At 38.0% G+C, this 17,288-nt stretch overlaps 1 protein-coding gene across 2 annotated transcripts in view; it reads left to right on the top strand.

The window, feature by feature from the left end:
• ptprn2 (protein tyrosine phosphatase receptor type N2) overlaps positions 1–17,288 on the top strand; it is a 158,285-nt gene that overhangs the window by 127,696 nt on the left and 13,301 nt on the right. For both annotated transcript variants that reach the window (XM_057324265.1, XM_057323437.1), the window contains 4 exons: positions 3,808–4,020; positions 12,068–12,215; positions 12,504–12,577; positions 16,611–16,688. In XM_057324265.1, coding sequence (XP_057180248.1) covers positions 3,808–4,020; positions 12,068–12,215; positions 12,504–12,577; positions 16,611–16,688 — 513 coding nt within the window. The remainder of the gene's footprint in view (positions 1–3,807; positions 4,021–12,067; positions 12,216–12,503; positions 12,578–16,610; positions 16,689–17,288) is intronic.

Here is a 17,288-nt window from a genome sequence, read left to right as displayed (position 1 = left end):
TTTTAGCAGGGAAATGAGTTTGTTGTATGACCTTTCTTTCGTGGCTCCTGGAGGGAGGGCTTGCAGTGAAGGCTTATTGATTTTGTGTTGGGCTCAGCTGTACTCAACGAGACTGGATCGCAGGGTGCAAGCGCTTGGCTTCCTCCCCCGCCTTCAATATTTAATAAACCTTTCACACTTTGTCGAGAAGTCTCTTCCGTGAACATTGGCCCTATCAGCGCAGCAAAATAAGCCATGTTCGTCAATATTATTACGGTTCGGTCGCACATTGTATTCTGACACCATTGTTATGTTTTCATTTCAGCTTTTAATTACTTTGCATTGATTTTAATTTGCCTGTGATGTTGCTGTGTTGTGGTATATTGTGGGTGCTTTTCGGCCCCTCACATCTGCCAGGTTGCTTAGATTTTTTTTAAGTGAATAAGATTAAAGGCGCAGACAGAGCTTTTACTGTGTAGTTGTAAGGGATTTCCAAACTGCTGTAGCTGGAATGAATGCAGTGTTGTGCACTGCGACTCTTACAGTGAAACATGCTATTAGAATCAGTTCTGCAGCAGATCAAAACACACACAACCATCACCCCCTTAAACACATAAACACCCTCAAACACACCATTAAACTTTTATTATTTGACCTTAAATATATTTTTTGTTTTCGAAAATATTTCCAATTAATAGCATAAAAAACAAAGTATATATGTAAGGGATAATTTACAGGCAGCCGGTTGTTATCGCGGAAATGAGCCCCGACAGTGTGATCAGGATCAGTGTGTATCACACTGAAGGGGCTTATTTCGCGATAACAGCCGGCTGCTTGTACCTTATCCCGCTTATTACAACGGCCACTTGCCACATGAGAAAAAAACTGGACATAAAATGTGAATTTGAAATATTTTATTAGCTCATTTTTACCGAATGAAGACCTTCCGCGAGGAAAAGCTGTTTATTTCGGTTTTAAAGTAAGAAATGACGTTCAAACATCACGAACAGGCAAATTGGTTTAATCATTTGTAAATATAATGTCATATATGTTATTAAAATACATATTTATAATTCATTTTTGTGTAATATTAAACTGCCCCTCTCAAAATGATTTGCAGCATCCGGGTTACAGGGTGTTATTAGTTTTGAGCGGTTGTTATTTGAAAAGAACAACCCTCGGAATGTCGCGACTGGCCAATCAGAATCAAGCATTCAAATGAACCGTGTAATAAGTATATCTGTCTACCTATGCATTGGTGAAAAATGCTATTCATTGAAAAAATTGCCAATAATGGATATTGTTTATTAGTTACCTTCAACTAAATCAATATTTGGTGTGATCACCCTCTAAAATAGCTTTTGTTCCTGCTACACGTTTTGACTGTTTTTAAGGTACAGTAGAAAATAATTTATGTGGTTGATTTACGTGATTCATTTCATTTATGAGTTAACTTTCAATTTATAGTCCACATTACAATTACTTTAACTGTACATCAAAGGAGGAAAAGGATCAAAGGATTTTCCCAGTTCCTTGTCACTTTCAAGACACTTACCTTTCATTGTTGTCACTCTGTCTCTTTTTCATCTGTTTTCTAGCCTGTATTTTTCTGAGCAATTTTGGAATTTTCTAACTTTTCAAGTTAGCCTCTTTAGGATGAATTGCTTTTGTTGTTGAATGCTTCATTTGAAAGTCGCTTTGCATAAAAGTGACTGCTGAATAATTTAAATGTAAATGTAATATTTTTAAATGCATGCGAACATTTGTGCTGGCTGAAATGAACAGATAGGATTTTATCAGGAAGTGGGTGACAGTGTTTGCGTGGGCACATGTCTTTGCAGGTTTTTAACTTTAAGTCAGACTGACTCACAAGGCAAGACACTGGTAGACATCAGATAGATGTTAATGTTAAGAGTGAAGTCCAGCCTACTGTGTGTCTGTAGCCGTGTTTAGGGCGCCTTGGCCTCTTTGTCACCCCACCACTTTCCTTCCTAGTTTCTCTGACTGGGGGTGCTCTGTTAGTCAGATGCACTAAACTTCCACCTCCACACCCCTTCACTGACCTGCCTGTCAGCATCGTTATAATCACTTTTGTTTTTTAAACTTTGGACATCGCTTTTTGATGGAGGTCACACTGTTGTGACATTTAGCTGCTTGAACAAGTAATTGTCTGTGTCTGATTCATCTTTGGGGATGTAAATAAAACAGAAAAGGAAAAATATCACCATATCACCATCAGCTAAAGGTTTCTCCACAGTGAAATTGAGTTTAAATCAAACAGCTCTTAATGATCTTTATATAAATTGTTGAGTATTTTAGATGTATTCATTTAAAAGTCCTGTAAAAAAGTGTTGATCGTTTTGTTAACTTGTACCACACATAGACCACCCCCTCTGTTTAAAACACCGCCCCCACCCCTCCACAAAGCTATGGCAACAAGTCTGATGTCAGCACACCTAAACTTGCAAAATGGGTTTCATGGTGTTCTGATTAGCTAAACAAAAGTGTCAAATTCCTTTTTGCAGCGTACAAGTCTAGAGCTGTCACAGAATGGTATCTTAGCAGTCATATTTCAGCAATATCTGTTGGGATGTAAGGACATTTTTACGTACAGGACATTTTGTGTTGAGTCAGGTTAGCTGGGATCTAATGACACCTGTATCTCTGTGAAAGTATTTTATACTTCCTAATCACAAATGAAGATCATTTTCAGAATCCAGCTTGTAAAATCATCTGATATTCTCACAGTCACTGATCCTTAAAAAGATCATTTGAAAAAATATCTCCCTTTGATGCAACCATCTCTATCAAGGAAGATGTAATCAAAGCCATCAAACAGCAAAGGACTATTTTTTCTTGTTCTCTTTCTCTCCATGTTTTTGTTAGATTTGAGTAGAAAGAAGCTTAGAAATTATAATTCCAAACTGATGCAAGCTTGGAAAGACATGATGTCAGTGAAGGCACCATTAAGGGCAAAAGAAGCACTTATAGCCGCAAATACAGTATTTGCATTGCATGACAAATTATCTGGCTATATCATGAGAGAGACAATTATTTTCAGCTCAGTCCTATTGCTTTTGTAAATAAATTGCTAACTTGGGAATGTTTCTAATGACATTTTAAAAACAAATTAGTAACACTCCACGGTTGCTGCTTCTACAGATCTCTTTTGACTTTGATTATGATCAAACCATTATTCTGACCCTTAACAGAATCTACTGAGAATGTCAAAGTTATATATCTAGACCACTGACACGCTAAATCTGTGCTGACATTAAAACAAGCAGTTTTTTAGATAGTTTTATTCACTTTTTTATATTGTGAATATAATGCTTATAGTGTTTCATCATCATTTTGAAAATGAAACATTGTGGTGAGTCTGTTGGGTGTGGAATGATGAAGATGAGGTTTTTCAGCTGTAAGCGTTGATGTTATATTGGTATGTTTTTTCATACTACTAATTCCTAATCTTCCCTCTGTCTGCCGGTCTTCTCGAGTAGACAGTGATGTAATGTGTTGATGGTTGTGTCTTCTGAAACTGAGATTATTTAACAGACATCTTGTGCGAAGTGGAAATAAACGCAATCCCAGGTCTGATCTTGCATCTAGAGTTTATTCCATCACAAATCCTGATGTAACATCTATGTGTTTTTAAATGAAGGGAGGATTTGCTATATAAATGCCTGTTTTATAGCCCTTGCATAATCAGCAAAGCTCTGATGCTGTAGTTTTATCATGTGATTGATTGTGTTTTATGATGCGACTTTATGATTTGCCGCAGATAATATCTTTGCGGATAAGACTAATGTTTGTCCACTTCCTCGATAGGATCTCTGTCGCCAGCGCATGGCGGTGCAGACATCAGAGCGGGGAGAGAAATCAGAGGTGTTCCACCCATCTCACACGTCACGCATTAACAGCGTATCCTCGCAGTTTAGTGATGGACCAATGCAGAGTCCGTCGGCCCGCAGCAGTACATCTTCCTGGAGTGAGGAACCTACACAAACCAACATGGACATCTCCACTGGACACATGATACTGGTAAACTGAGTACTGATTCACATTATAAGTTATATATGCAAACATATAACACACAATGAATCAAATACTGAACCCTTCATGCTGTCAGTACAGAGCTAGAACCTAAATATCCTCTCCGTATTTCAAAACACACTCTCTTTTACACTTGCTTTTCACTCTGCTTCTCTCTATTTTCAAATCCCTTTATCTCACATCAGTCACTTATTGCAGACTTTTGTGCTTGTTTTTGCTCTGAAAGGGTCTGGAGGGCCCCACGGGCTCTGGCTTTTCTGACACAATGGATCGTTTTAATTTTGTCCCAACTTTTGTTTTATTCATCTCAGCACAGCTTCGACAGAAAAGACTGATAGGTGCCTGGTAGCGCTGTGTTCATTACCGAGAAGGGAATCTATCATACATCCAACAGTGGAGCCAAAGACAGCCTCTGAGTTGATTCATTTAGTGGATTGTGTTTTCCTGTAATGGATGGCTCTTATTGAGATTGTTGAAGTTTTCTCGGCAGCTAATAAAACCATGTGCGTGTTGTTAGGCAGAGATGTATGAAGTTTGCACAATTATAAAACCACTGTTTAACCAAAAGTTTGGAAAGTGTTGATGGCCTCCAGTAATTGAATGTTTTTCATGCAACTTGTCATAGACACACAGCAAGGATAGTTAAACACTTGGCAGTTTCCTGCCACAGGGTGTGTTAGAGACAATTACATTTTCCACCAGCGTTAAATCAACGATTCACTTTGTGTTATTTAGTGCACCCTGAGAACATCCTTAGGATCTATTTACAATACACTACCACTCTTATGATTTCCCAATGTTCAGTGTAATAGAGCTTCGTGCTACCAAAAACCTTCAAAATTACACTCCGTCTTGATCTCTAGACAGCGGCTGCGCTACAAGCTCGTGCAATGTACTGTCAGAGGTTACTGTTTGTACACTATCCATCTCTCAATGGGTGCAATCAAAGGCGGGTTATGAAATAATAAGTTTTCTGATAGCGTAATCTCTCAGTATGTCAGGTTGCTATAAGGCATATTTTTTCACCCTTCTTCAAAGATAAGAGCAAAGCAAAAGAATGCATTCTCCATAGCCCAGTCTCATCTGCAGTGGAGCTGCCCAGCATTCTAATGGCCTTCTGATTTCCCATCTTATTTTGATTGACAGCTATACTATTTTTTTCCTTCTTTGGTTTAATATGTACTGTTTATTTGATTTCCGTCCACCGGCACGCTGTACGATAAGGTCTGTTCAATTCCCAAAACAGCTATTTCTCTTTTAGAGGCTGTACGTTTCATCACATAAAAATATAGCTTTTCAGCCAAATATTTATATTCATCTATGAATTATTACTGTTCATGATAGATGGGTTTCTTTTAGGTTTAATGCATTTATATGGGTCTAATATAGAGGATTGTTTGTGTGCATACGAATGGGAGAGTTACATCATATATTTTGACACATTTTGCATTCTTAAATACATTGGTGTAAGGTATTTAGGGATATCTGACCCTTATAGACCATTTCATTGGACGCACGCGCCTGGACTGTAGTTAACTTCCGGTCTGTGTTTGCTTATCGGTCTGGCTATGTCTAATAATATAACTATTTATATTTAATTTAATTTATTTTAATATTAATTTATATTATCATTGTACTATAATTGTATTAAATAATTATTAATAATAATATGAATTCATTTTATATTCATTTTATAAAATAAACAATTGAATGGGTCCTGTAGTTTTGTCGCGTTTTAAGAAACTATAATCTAGCGGTTAAGCTTGGTATCACAGTCTAAATTCAAAGTATTGGAGAGACAAATTTAGCCAAGTAACGGTTCTTCTCAGTTTCTTTTGCTTGTTATCAGAAATAATCTACAGGCGCTCTATTATTGCAAATGTGTACCGGAAGTTAAGGGCAGTCCACAAACGCGCGCATGCGCAGTAACGTTTGTTTATGTCGTCGTTTTGAAACAGGATTGTGAGGAACCATTTCAGAACCTTGGACAGCTCCACTATTCATAGTGTACATATTTGTAATGTGAACGGTGTGAAAGATAAAAGCAGAAATATACAAAGGCTTCATATGTGCCTTTTTGCAGTCTGAGTAAACCAACAGATCTTTGATATTCCTGTTATGAAGTATGCATTTAGTGCGTATTTGATTCTTTATTTTATATGGCTGTACCTGCTTAAAGACGAAATGGAGTGATTTTTCAGTGTAAAGTGATAGAAGAGGCAGTTCTCTGTCAGAAAGAGAAGTACCTTGGTGATTAAATGGTTGGCTGGTTGCCAAATCCCTCCGTCTCTGATTAAATCACTCATCATCTTGCTAATAGAGGTGGTGTTAGAGAAGGCAAATAGAGAGAGTTACAGTTACACATGGGTTCAGAAACACACACACACCTTTTGCTCCTTTCTCGTGACATTAGAAAAACTAGAAGAAAAAACATGCCCAGCATGCGGAAAGCAGAAGGTCAGATATATTCCTGAACAAATTGCCCTCATGACAGCCATATATGGCCACTTACAGTTGGCATTTGGCCGCTTACAGCACTCAGAAAGAGAAGTAAACTGATTGCAGGGTAATTTATTTCTCCTGTGATATATTGATGAGTGCAGCTGTCTGTCATGATTTATGCTGGGAAAAAATGGCAGTGGTTTTGTGGTAAGGTGCTTTGATTGGTATTATTCAGTTGTTCAACGTCAAGTAAGGTTGTAATTTAGGATATTGTCACTAAGATCTGTGAATGCAAGTATGGAGGTGTTTTGGAAAGCTTGGGTGACATTCTGAAATTGAAGCAAGCATGCATGTGTCCTGAAATACTGGACATTCTTGGACAAATCTCGTGGATTTAACCCAATTAACAGTAGGGCTGTGTAAAAATATCGATACATGTAACTATCGCAATTTTTTTTTTTTCAATAGTGTATCGATAGTGATACCTCTACTATCGATATATATTTTTAAATCATGTCATATACATACGGCCAAAAGTAAGTGGAAGCGAGCATGGTGAAAATAAGAATGCTTGGAGCTCTCAGAGCTGATGTGTGGGTGTGCTCTGGTTTTCAAAATAAGTAATTGAGTAATGAGTTATATAAAATAATGCTGTTTGTAGGCTTCGCAAGTCATGACACAAGTCACTTGGCTACTTCAGTGCATTAGACAAAAAGTTTATTAAGAAAAGTAACAATGACATTTATTGTGCTTTCACGGATGTGACACCAGCGCATTTACAGCACGGATGAAGCAGGGGTTTTATACCCCTGCTTATTATAAAACAGTGTTTTAACTGTAATCAGGGCTCGACATTAACGCTTGTCCGGTACAAGTAAATGTTTTGTATGGGCAAGTGAGAGAGAATTTTACTTGCCCGACCGGACAAGTAACTTGAAGAAAATAACAGTGCGACATATATGTAGAATAATAAGAATATATGCATTAGACAGAGCTGCTTGTTTGTCGTGTTTGTGCTTGTTTGTGTGTGACAATAATCAATGCGGAGAAAATGCGGATGCATTTTCCATCGTATTTCTATATTCATAACCGAATAGCCAGAAAATACGTCCACATAACGGTGTTTTGCATTTGACGCGAATATATTAAAACGATAACCAGTAACACACACCTACTGTCTCTGAGATCATGGTTTGTGCTGCACTGTAAGCCCGGATGAGTTGAGTTTACTTAAAAAAATGAAGGAAACCTGTTGCCCTAAAAAAATTAAGTAATGATTACTTAACAACTTGAGTGAAGTTTACTTAAACATATCAGCTGTTCTAATAACTATTTTAAGTTGAATAGACTTAATGTTTTAATTTCTACTAATATCTCTGTCCAATTATTCGACTTATCTTTTTAATTGCATTAAATTATATACAAAAGCAATCAAACAACAAAAATATTTTTCTTGTACTTTTATTGATAACTTAAAACAAGTTTGCACTCCAGTTTAAGAGAATAAGAATGCATAGTCCAAGTGCAGGTCATAAATGAGTCCAAACAGAAGATATAAGGCCTGAGGCAAGTTGTCCGGTTCCATCGCTGAATTCCCCTCCAAGAGGATACACACTCTGGAAGGGTTTAGCTGTGGACTTTCTGCATCAACGCAGAGGACTCCTACTGGAATTTGGTGGTACGAGTCCTCATCACTGACATCCTAAAAAGACAGAAACATATTCACAAGGTCATGCCAGTTAAATCATTCTATGTTGTCAACTAAAATGTATAAACTGTACAACAATAAAATCAATCACCATATCATATATTTTGCACAAAAATGTATAAAGAAAAAGCAAGTCTTAAAGCAAGTCATTGCATAAACAAATAATGTTCTCCTTAGCTGCCAGGCCACATTTATGGCAGTTTTGCAACCAGTACTTGTAATGTATAAATACAATTATGGTAGCACTGTTCTTCAAACTCAAACTACATATACATTATTAAAGTAATCCATGTGTCTCCAGTGGTTAACCTAATTTTTAAGAAGCAACACCAAATCTGTGTCCAATAAAAGAATTAATAATAATGATACTTAAAAAATTTAATAGCTTACAGAGCAGGTCTTAAAGAAGGCAGAAGGGTCATCCCCTAAAATGACTGGCAGTCCACGAAGGCAAAGCGACCTAACATCTGTTGGCTCAGTGGTCTGGAAGATATGGCAGATATTTTACAAAACAGTTTGGTTGAGATACAGAGAAAAAATATTAAATTAAGAAATTTAAGCATGGAGAAGAGAAAAATAAAGTTACAAACAAAGTAGAAAAATGTGCACAGACAAGAAAACAATGCAAAGAAGAAATGAGAAGAAATGGGTGACAACATGAAAGAGAAGGGGTAGATTGATGTAGACAAATAAACCCACCTTTGTTTGACGTAAAAGCTCAGCCAAAAGCTAACCGGCAAGGCCTTTCTTCTTCCTGGAGATGTCCATTAGATTTGACAACTCTGCTGAACTCGTTATAAACCTGAAATATTAAACATGGCAAACCATATTAGGCCATGGTCAACACTCAATGATTAGCGTGACAGTGCTGAGCACCCCAAATGGTCATAAATATTGTCTGTCATGTATTGGCTGTTATGTATTCTAAACTAAAGTCTATGGTGTAATCTATACTAAAGTTTAAAAAAAGTAAAACAATCCAACATACTGTACCTGACTTTCTGTAAACAGAGCTGGCCATCGAAGAATCATATGAGTGATGCGATACTTGTCGTTAACAACTTATTTTCTGCAAAGAGCAAATGTAATGTCAATTATTAATGTCCATGTGTTTCTTGACAAGTGAATCAAGTAATCAGCCTCAGAACAATACTATGCAAACCCACAAGACAGACAGCTAAACTTAACTGGTGCATCACTTGGCTGCTGACCAGATAGTTTGGTGTGAAAGTTAGATAAGTGCACTTTTAAGGCATTAAATGATTTACAAGTGCATAGACATTCCTGATGCAAACATGAAAATGGCTCATTTCTAACATAACTACCATGTTTCAGTCTATAATGTATAAATAGCTGTGATCATTTTTCACAGTAAATAACAGTACTTACACTTCCAATGCATACCTTCTTGCCACCTGAAACACAATCAAACGTATTGTTATAAAGTGTCCAATTATGTCTGCACTTAAACATTAATTGACTTCAACTTCTATATAAAACCCTAACGTTTAAATTCACTCACCAGATTGATTAAATTGGTCGTCCTCCTGTCGCACTCTCTGCTCCACTAGATCCACAGCATGCATGTCTAACTCGAATGGGTTAAATGGGACAATGTCAGTCGCAAGCCAGTGACATAAGTTAACCAACGAACTGACATCTGAAAAGACAACGATCTGTTTAAAGTATGTTTTCTACGCTCGCAAACAACCTCTCGATGAAACAGCTAGAAAATACACAGAAGAGAAAGACTCGGGCTTTGCGCCGTATCCGTGTCGAACTTGCAGGGGTTAAACGAGACCGTGTAACGTTACTCGCCAAAGTGCGTAAATAGTTGCAGGTGAAAATACCACACCCTGTCTGACGTGTGTTTTCAGTGCTCGGAAAACAGCTCCTGGTCAATAACAGAGAACAATAAACAGAGGGAAAAAAGGCCACGGAAACGCCACACCGATAAACAAGTGTGACCGTGTCCACCGCACGAGAGTTAACGTTAGGTGGTAACGTCTTGCAAGATGATAAGCGAAATACCCTAAATTGTTAAAAATAATTTTTATTGCTCAAAATCACCACTTTGATAATAGGAAAGAGGAAAATACAGACGAACAGCCATTGTCATGACTATGCCTTCCTGGCGAATTCGCCTGTCATTTCAGGTGTTCAAGCGAGTATAAAAACGAAACATACGTTACTTAATATATACGTTTTTAAACACTTAGCCTCTCTGAAAAATAGACAAAAATGTTTATTACTCACCAACAACTCAACTTTGCTGCAACCACAAGAAAATGGCATCGTCCAAACCCTCGCAACTGCTAACCAGCGAGGCGGTTGGGTGGGGTAGGGCGTGGTCAGTCGAAAGCTTTTTTTATTGAACCCATTACACTTAAAGTTTTCCGCTCATTCGACTTTGTCTGCAGAAGTAGTAGAATATACTTACATTTTTACAGTACTGCACTAAATCTTAAATAATTTAAGTATGTTGCAATTAAACAGTTTAATTAGAAAGTGCATCTGGGCTCACAGTGCATATGTTACTTCGATTATGCTTACTGCGATTATGAGCTTAATCACATTATTTAAATCCAATGATGGCGTTTACATGAGGTAAAGTGTAATCGCAGTATTTCCAAAATCCTATTATAATCGCATTATGAGGGTGCATGTAAACGTAGTCAGTGGTTTTGTGTCTATACAACAGAAGTCAATGGGGGTCAATGTTGTTGTTGTGTTCTGCAGAAGAAACAAAAGTCATACAGATTTGGAACAACATGAGGGTGAATAAATGATAACAGAATTTTTATGTTTGGGTGACCTACCGCCTACTGGCCATTGTCCAGATGCAATATTCTATTCACATGTTTGATTGATGTAACTCATTCCCTCAATTATACATTTAAATATATGTTTGCAAAGGAAATTTTGTCAGACAGGGATGCCCTATGAGATGATGACTGCTTTCCCTGTAAAGGGCCAAGAGGATTCTTGACATTAGGTTATGAGTGTGTCATTTGTTTTCACACAATAAACTCATAAACACACGCACAATGCCATAAACACATGGCCACAAGGTAAACCCCCTCTTCTAGGTTAACAATGGAAGGCCAGAAATAAGCAGCCAAAAAACAAGACACCAACCGCCAAACAACACTTACACTCTCATACTCTGGCCAGCTACACAGTCCTATGAGCTCTCTCTCGCTCCACTCCCCTTTGTCTCAGTTGAATTCAATTTGGGCTTCTTGGGAAGGCGGCTTAAGCGCAGACAATCTTATCAGCATTTGTGCAAGCAGTGAAAAGGAGTGATTGAAGCAGTCTGAAGAGGCACTGGCGTGCCCGGCCCTTTCAGGAGTCTTAATTGCATGTGTGATTGTCAGGACAAGCCCCCTCCCTTCTCTCCCTCGCTTTCTCTCTCTTTCTGTCCCTCTCCTCTTTTGTGGTGCGTGTTTAGGATTACTGTCTGCGATTCCCGTGCTGAGCGGGTTTGAGCTCTTGTCTGTCTGAAGGTGGATAGGTGAGCGATTGTATTGTTGGGGAAAAAGAAAGCACAGAAAGCGATAGGTTGGCCTTGGAGGTAAAGCTGGATTATAGCAGACGAATGGAAACTTGCTGCGGAGCTTTTTTACTCGCCGGATTTAAGGAGGGAAGGAGACTTAATACAAAAAAAAAAACGTTTACATGGGAAAGCAGATAGCTCATGAAATGCATAAGCGTGTAAACATGGTACACACGCTTGTTTCCTTGTATAAAAAGAACAAATACTATCCTGCGTAAGTCTTGCTGTATTGTAAATACATCACATACTTTTATATGATTGTTTTATTCACCATATCATTATTAGAGATAACTTTTCAAGCTCCCACTCTGTCTTTGTCTCTCACGCAGTCGTACATGGAGGATCACCTGCAGAATAAGGATCGTCTGGATAAGGAGTGGGAGGCTCTCTGTAGTTACCAGGCTGAGCCAGCAGCATGTACGGTGGGTCAGCAGGAACAGAACGTCCGGTGCAACCGCCCACACGGTGTCCTTGTGTGTGAGTGTTTCACAAATTCTACTGTATCAGTCAGTGAATTTAGATTTGTTTTCCTGAATGGTGTAAAACCCGCAGCACAGCCTGTCACAGGCTAATGCATTCTGTTTTGATCAATTAAGAAACAATTGGCATTAATGCAAAGTAAACCACGCTTTCCTTTTCAATCACAGACTGATTAGAACGGTGTATGGGTTTTAATATTTTTATTTGACTGTACTGAATGAATAATAAGAGGTTTTGTATTGTAGAATTTAATGCTACATTAGTGTCTGTCTGTGAATATTGTAGATGATCACTCCAGAGTCATTCTGAAGGCAGAGAATAACCAATCCAGATCTGATTACATCAACGCCAGTCCCATCGTAAGTACACATGCTCAGTTTAAGACTTCAAAGTCTTCTTTAGAATTAGATGAGACTTCGCTTTTATATTCTCTTCATTTACTTTTCCCTTTTTTTCTCTTTTCCCTGTGGATCAACAGTTATGGTTGACTGTTCTCAAGACTGTTAAATATGCTATTTCATGTACTGTATGCAGAAGCACACACACTGGATAAAATAATGACAGCCTAAGAAAAAAATTCAAATCGGCAATTATTATTTTCTTTAAAATGTAAGTGAACTTTTCTTTGTGGGAAATGTATTATGTAAGAAAGTCCACGCCACAGACAGAATCATATCCACAAATGATGCAGGAAACTTAAGAGCATTTCTTGTAAGAACACAGCTGTGTGATGTCATCGGCATCACAGAGACAATACGAGACCTGTAAGTTTTCTTTTTGCCTCTTAATCAGTACGTACACATAATGTTAATCAGTATAATACCTGTGTAGCAACATCACACCGAGAAAGTCAAACTGAGTCATTTTACATGCTGTTATTTTTGGACTCCAACTCATCAAAAAAGAGAAACAAAAGGCATAAGCGAGCGCTCCCTCCCCCGCCCTCCGCCCCCCTCCCTGAGGGCTTGGCGCTGCAGTCGGGGTTGGGTGCACTGCTCCGCTGGTGCGGAGACAAATGCATGGAGGTGCGGTAATTAAAGCGCAGCGGGGATTTGGCAATGTGCATTTCAAAAACTGTGATAATTATGTCTGTCAATGTTTGTAGCTTCTTTCTCATTAGCTGCGAGAAAGAAAAATGGCCTCAAAGTAAATAATTTGTGATATTTTTCCTTTAACCTCCTCACACCAACACCCAGTATTCATGACTGTTTGTGGTTCTGTAATGTTCTCTATTTCCACTTTTCGTTCACACACACAAAACCGTGTTGAGTGTTGAGTTGGTACAAAGCCTTATAATGTTGGGCAAAAGATTTATGGATCATGGATTAGCAACCATTTACAGGTATTTAGTAGTAACTTGGAGCATTTAAAGGTCCAGTCAGTGAAATCTAGCGGCAAGGTTGTGAATTGCAACCAACCGCACTCCACCCCTACCCCTCCCGTTCGAAACATAACGACGGCTTTTTTGTCCATACAATAGAAGTGAATGGGAAATAATGGTTTTTGGTCACCAAAATTTTTCAGAATATCTTCTTTTGTGTTCTGCAGAAGAAGGAAAGTCATACAGGTTTAAAAAGACAAGAGGGTGAGTAAATGATGAAAAAATGTAATTTTTTTGGTGAACTCCTAAGAATTTTGTTTTGTTATAGTAAATAATCCACATATCAAGAAGTTGTATACTGACAATAAGTAAAATATCTCACAAACATATTCATAAAATATAATCTTTGTTGATCTGATATTTTTTCCCTTGTAAGGCATCACAGGGTGCTGATTTTGCTGATAAATGCAAAAGTTTAGGTTAGGTTAGGTTTTAATAGAAATGACAGTTATACTATATAGATTATAATAACTCCCTTTATTGAGAGCGGGTAGTCAAAAGCAGCTTTGTATAGACTCCCGGCATTAGTCGTCTTGTTCTCCCCTTAAATTGCTCTTGCCAACAATTAAGGTTGTGCAAAGCAATTATATCCATTTTCTGCCATGCTAATGGGTGTGCGTGTCATTCACTGTAACCATGGGGTTTGTATCTGTCTCTCTCATGCAGTGGTGTTTGATCTTTTTGTGAAGCTATAGAGAAATTAGTGCAGAAGTACTGAACCATGCAATTACTTTAGCAAAAGTTTTGAAAGGCTTTGTGATTAGCTTTTGTGCTTTAAAGACATACATACTCTGAAACACTTTCTCAAAGAAAGACATACACGTTGCATATCACACAGACAGCTGTAGCATCTGATCAGCATAACAAGGCACGACAAGCATTCGTCAAATTACAGCATTTTGGACATGCGAAAAATGGCCTAAACCTGTATTTATCAGCGGTGCTGTGCCTTGTGCCTGTGCTAAATGTTCTTAGCTTGAAGTTTCAAGGACACGAGGGCACACAACACACACGAAAGAGCAGCAGAAATGCTTGAAGTGTTGTAGTTTCGTCGCCTCTCCAAACTTTCTTTCGTATTATTAGCTGCAGGTCTGACACCCTAACAAGACTGCATACCATACTTCCTTACAGAAAACAAGCTTTTGTTACAGCTCAAAATGGGCACATTCCAACCTGATGATGCCTTTTCCTCTATTATAACATGGCATTTCGGGTCATATGGATGTTCGCCTGTAATGCATCGAGACAATATCCTTGCTCTAACATCGGCGTGGACAGGATGTGTCAGTAAACAGTTTGGTTATTTGCTTGGGATTTTTTAGACTTGATGAATAGGGGTTGGTGTTGATGTTTCTTTGATGGACAGATAGAGAGTGGGCTGTTGGTTGCTGTGTGCTGTGTGCTGGACTAATGGTCAGGGTGAAAGACCAGATGCTATGCGGTACGCACACAGATATAGCAGGGCAGACTCAGTAGTAGTCATAGCTTGTAAACACTGAAAAGAAAATGTAAGCGCTAAAAAGGTTTTTTGCAGTGATTCCACAGAAGGACCATCTCTTCAAAGAACCTTTCAGTTAAAAGAACAATTTCTTGTGTTATGGATGTTATATCCAGTGTTATGAATGGGATATTTTCGGTCAAAACTTGAAATATAAATTCTCGGAGAATGTATTTATTACCAATATATTAAATCATCTGTTTATACTTTACTAAACCCCTGGTGATAGAGTCCAGAGTGACATCAGAAAAATATCAGTCTATGCACAAGATTTCTATTTTAAAAGGGGCGGAAATGAATGCGTTATGGATGTGACATAAGTTCTTCACCTTTTTTTCATCTTAAGGTTGACATTTACATAGCCCATGTGGATGTTAAAGGTTCTATATGAAACCACACAGCCTGACAAATAACCTTTATTTTTTAGACTGTGCATGGATAATCCTTATTTCTGATCTTAAAAAAAGAGTAAAGCATTGCGCATGAATCAGTGTTCTGTTAATGGATGTTCCATTATGATCCGCCCTCCTGTATGGTATAGGTAGTTTGCAAAGCTATTTGATTAAAGATGTTAAAAATCTACTTTTGCTTGTCACAGTTTTGCTGCTGATTGACTGAAGTGCTGGTAAAGATCTTGTCTGTCATTATTTAATTGTGGCTAGTAGCGCATCATAAATGTCATAGTCCATATCCATATCAAGTTTTTTTCCGCATCATTAGCTTTTTTTCCGTCGGGACAGCTTTCACTCAGACTGACACACAATTACACAGACACCCCTCCAGCCACTGAGCTGCTCATCAATAAATGTGTTTGATTAGAGAGATGCCTTGCTTTACTCCCCGAGCCAGCTTTAATCAGAGGTATTAAAGAATGCACATGCTCGGAGTGGAAGGAGAGCAGAGAGAGAGAAAGAAGGGGCGACTGAAGCTGATGGAACGATATAGAAATGGAACACAGGGAGGATGTGGAGTAGATAGAAATGAGAAAGAGAAGGACAGGCAGAGAGAGGTCGTGAGAGGGGAGGTGATCGTGAGAGAGAAGACTCTGCTCTCATTAGTGACATGCCTCTGTGCCTTCTCTTTATTTGATTTGCTTTCCCTTTCACGTTTTTTTCCTCTCAAGCTTTTAACTGGAAGCATGTCCAGAATGTCGTGGACGTTCTGTTTCTCTTGGCAGCGTGTTTGTTTACCCCTTCCCCAAAGATTGGAGGTTGGACGTTCAGAAAGCAAATAAACAACAAAACCGACACTGTGCGGCTACATAGATGCTTCGTCTCAAAGGAGAGCACCATAGTAACTTTACATATGACGGTTCAACATTTTTGTCATGGGTCTAGACACTGGCATTTGAAACGTGTTTGGAACTTGAATTCGACATTGCATTGCATTCAGCTATATTGTTTTTATTCAAGAATAGTCCCAAAAGACACAAACTTGTATATGTCTTTCCTCCGTGGTGTTTCATTTATATTGTCGAGTTGTTAATGTTAATGGACTATCTTTTCACTTTTAGATGGACCACGATCCCCGAAACCCAGCCTATATCTGTGCTCAAGGTCCTCTTCCCACCACTGTGGCGGACTTCTGGCAGGTAAGATATTCAGTGTTCACGTCTACTTAGCATGGGGGAAACACAAGTATAAGAATGAACAATATAAAAGGTACATTCTAAGGTTGTCAGTAGATTACATTTTTCAGGAGTGATTAATCGCACACGTATAAGGAAATGAAACACACTGTTTATTTTGTTGAACATGTTTATTTTAGTGCTGTCAATCGATTAAAAAAAATTGCTAACTAATCACACACAGCTTTTATGTTTTTAAATATACTTTTTCATTCTAATAATTTCACATTTTATCTCTAAATTAATGTAGAAACAACACATCTCTTTAACAGCATCATTTTATGAATGAAAGCCAACATTCTAATATTGTTGGCTTTGCAACTGATGTCTTTATTAAAAAGAAAAATGTTTCTACTAATCAAATCCATTATAATAAGTGTGCCCTTTCTACCTGTCTAACAGGTAGGAAATATACAGAAAATCAATAAAGTTCTCAAACACTTTACAGTCTTTACTGCTAAATACATGAAATACAGAAGAATCCTCATTAAAGCTACAAAATCACATTGATTTCTTCTTTGCTTTTGTTCTTTGATTAACATTAGTGACAGGAGTCACAGCAGC

The sequence above is a fragment of the Triplophysa rosa genome, linkage group LG1 (assembly GCF_024868665.1).
Source record: "Triplophysa rosa linkage group LG1, Trosa_1v2, whole genome shotgun sequence".
NCBI lineage: Eukaryota > Metazoa > Chordata > Actinopteri > Cypriniformes > Nemacheilidae > Triplophysa > Triplophysa rosa.
The sequence above is the reverse complement of the archived record's forward strand: the minus strand, read 5'-3'. Positions and strand labels throughout refer to the sequence as shown.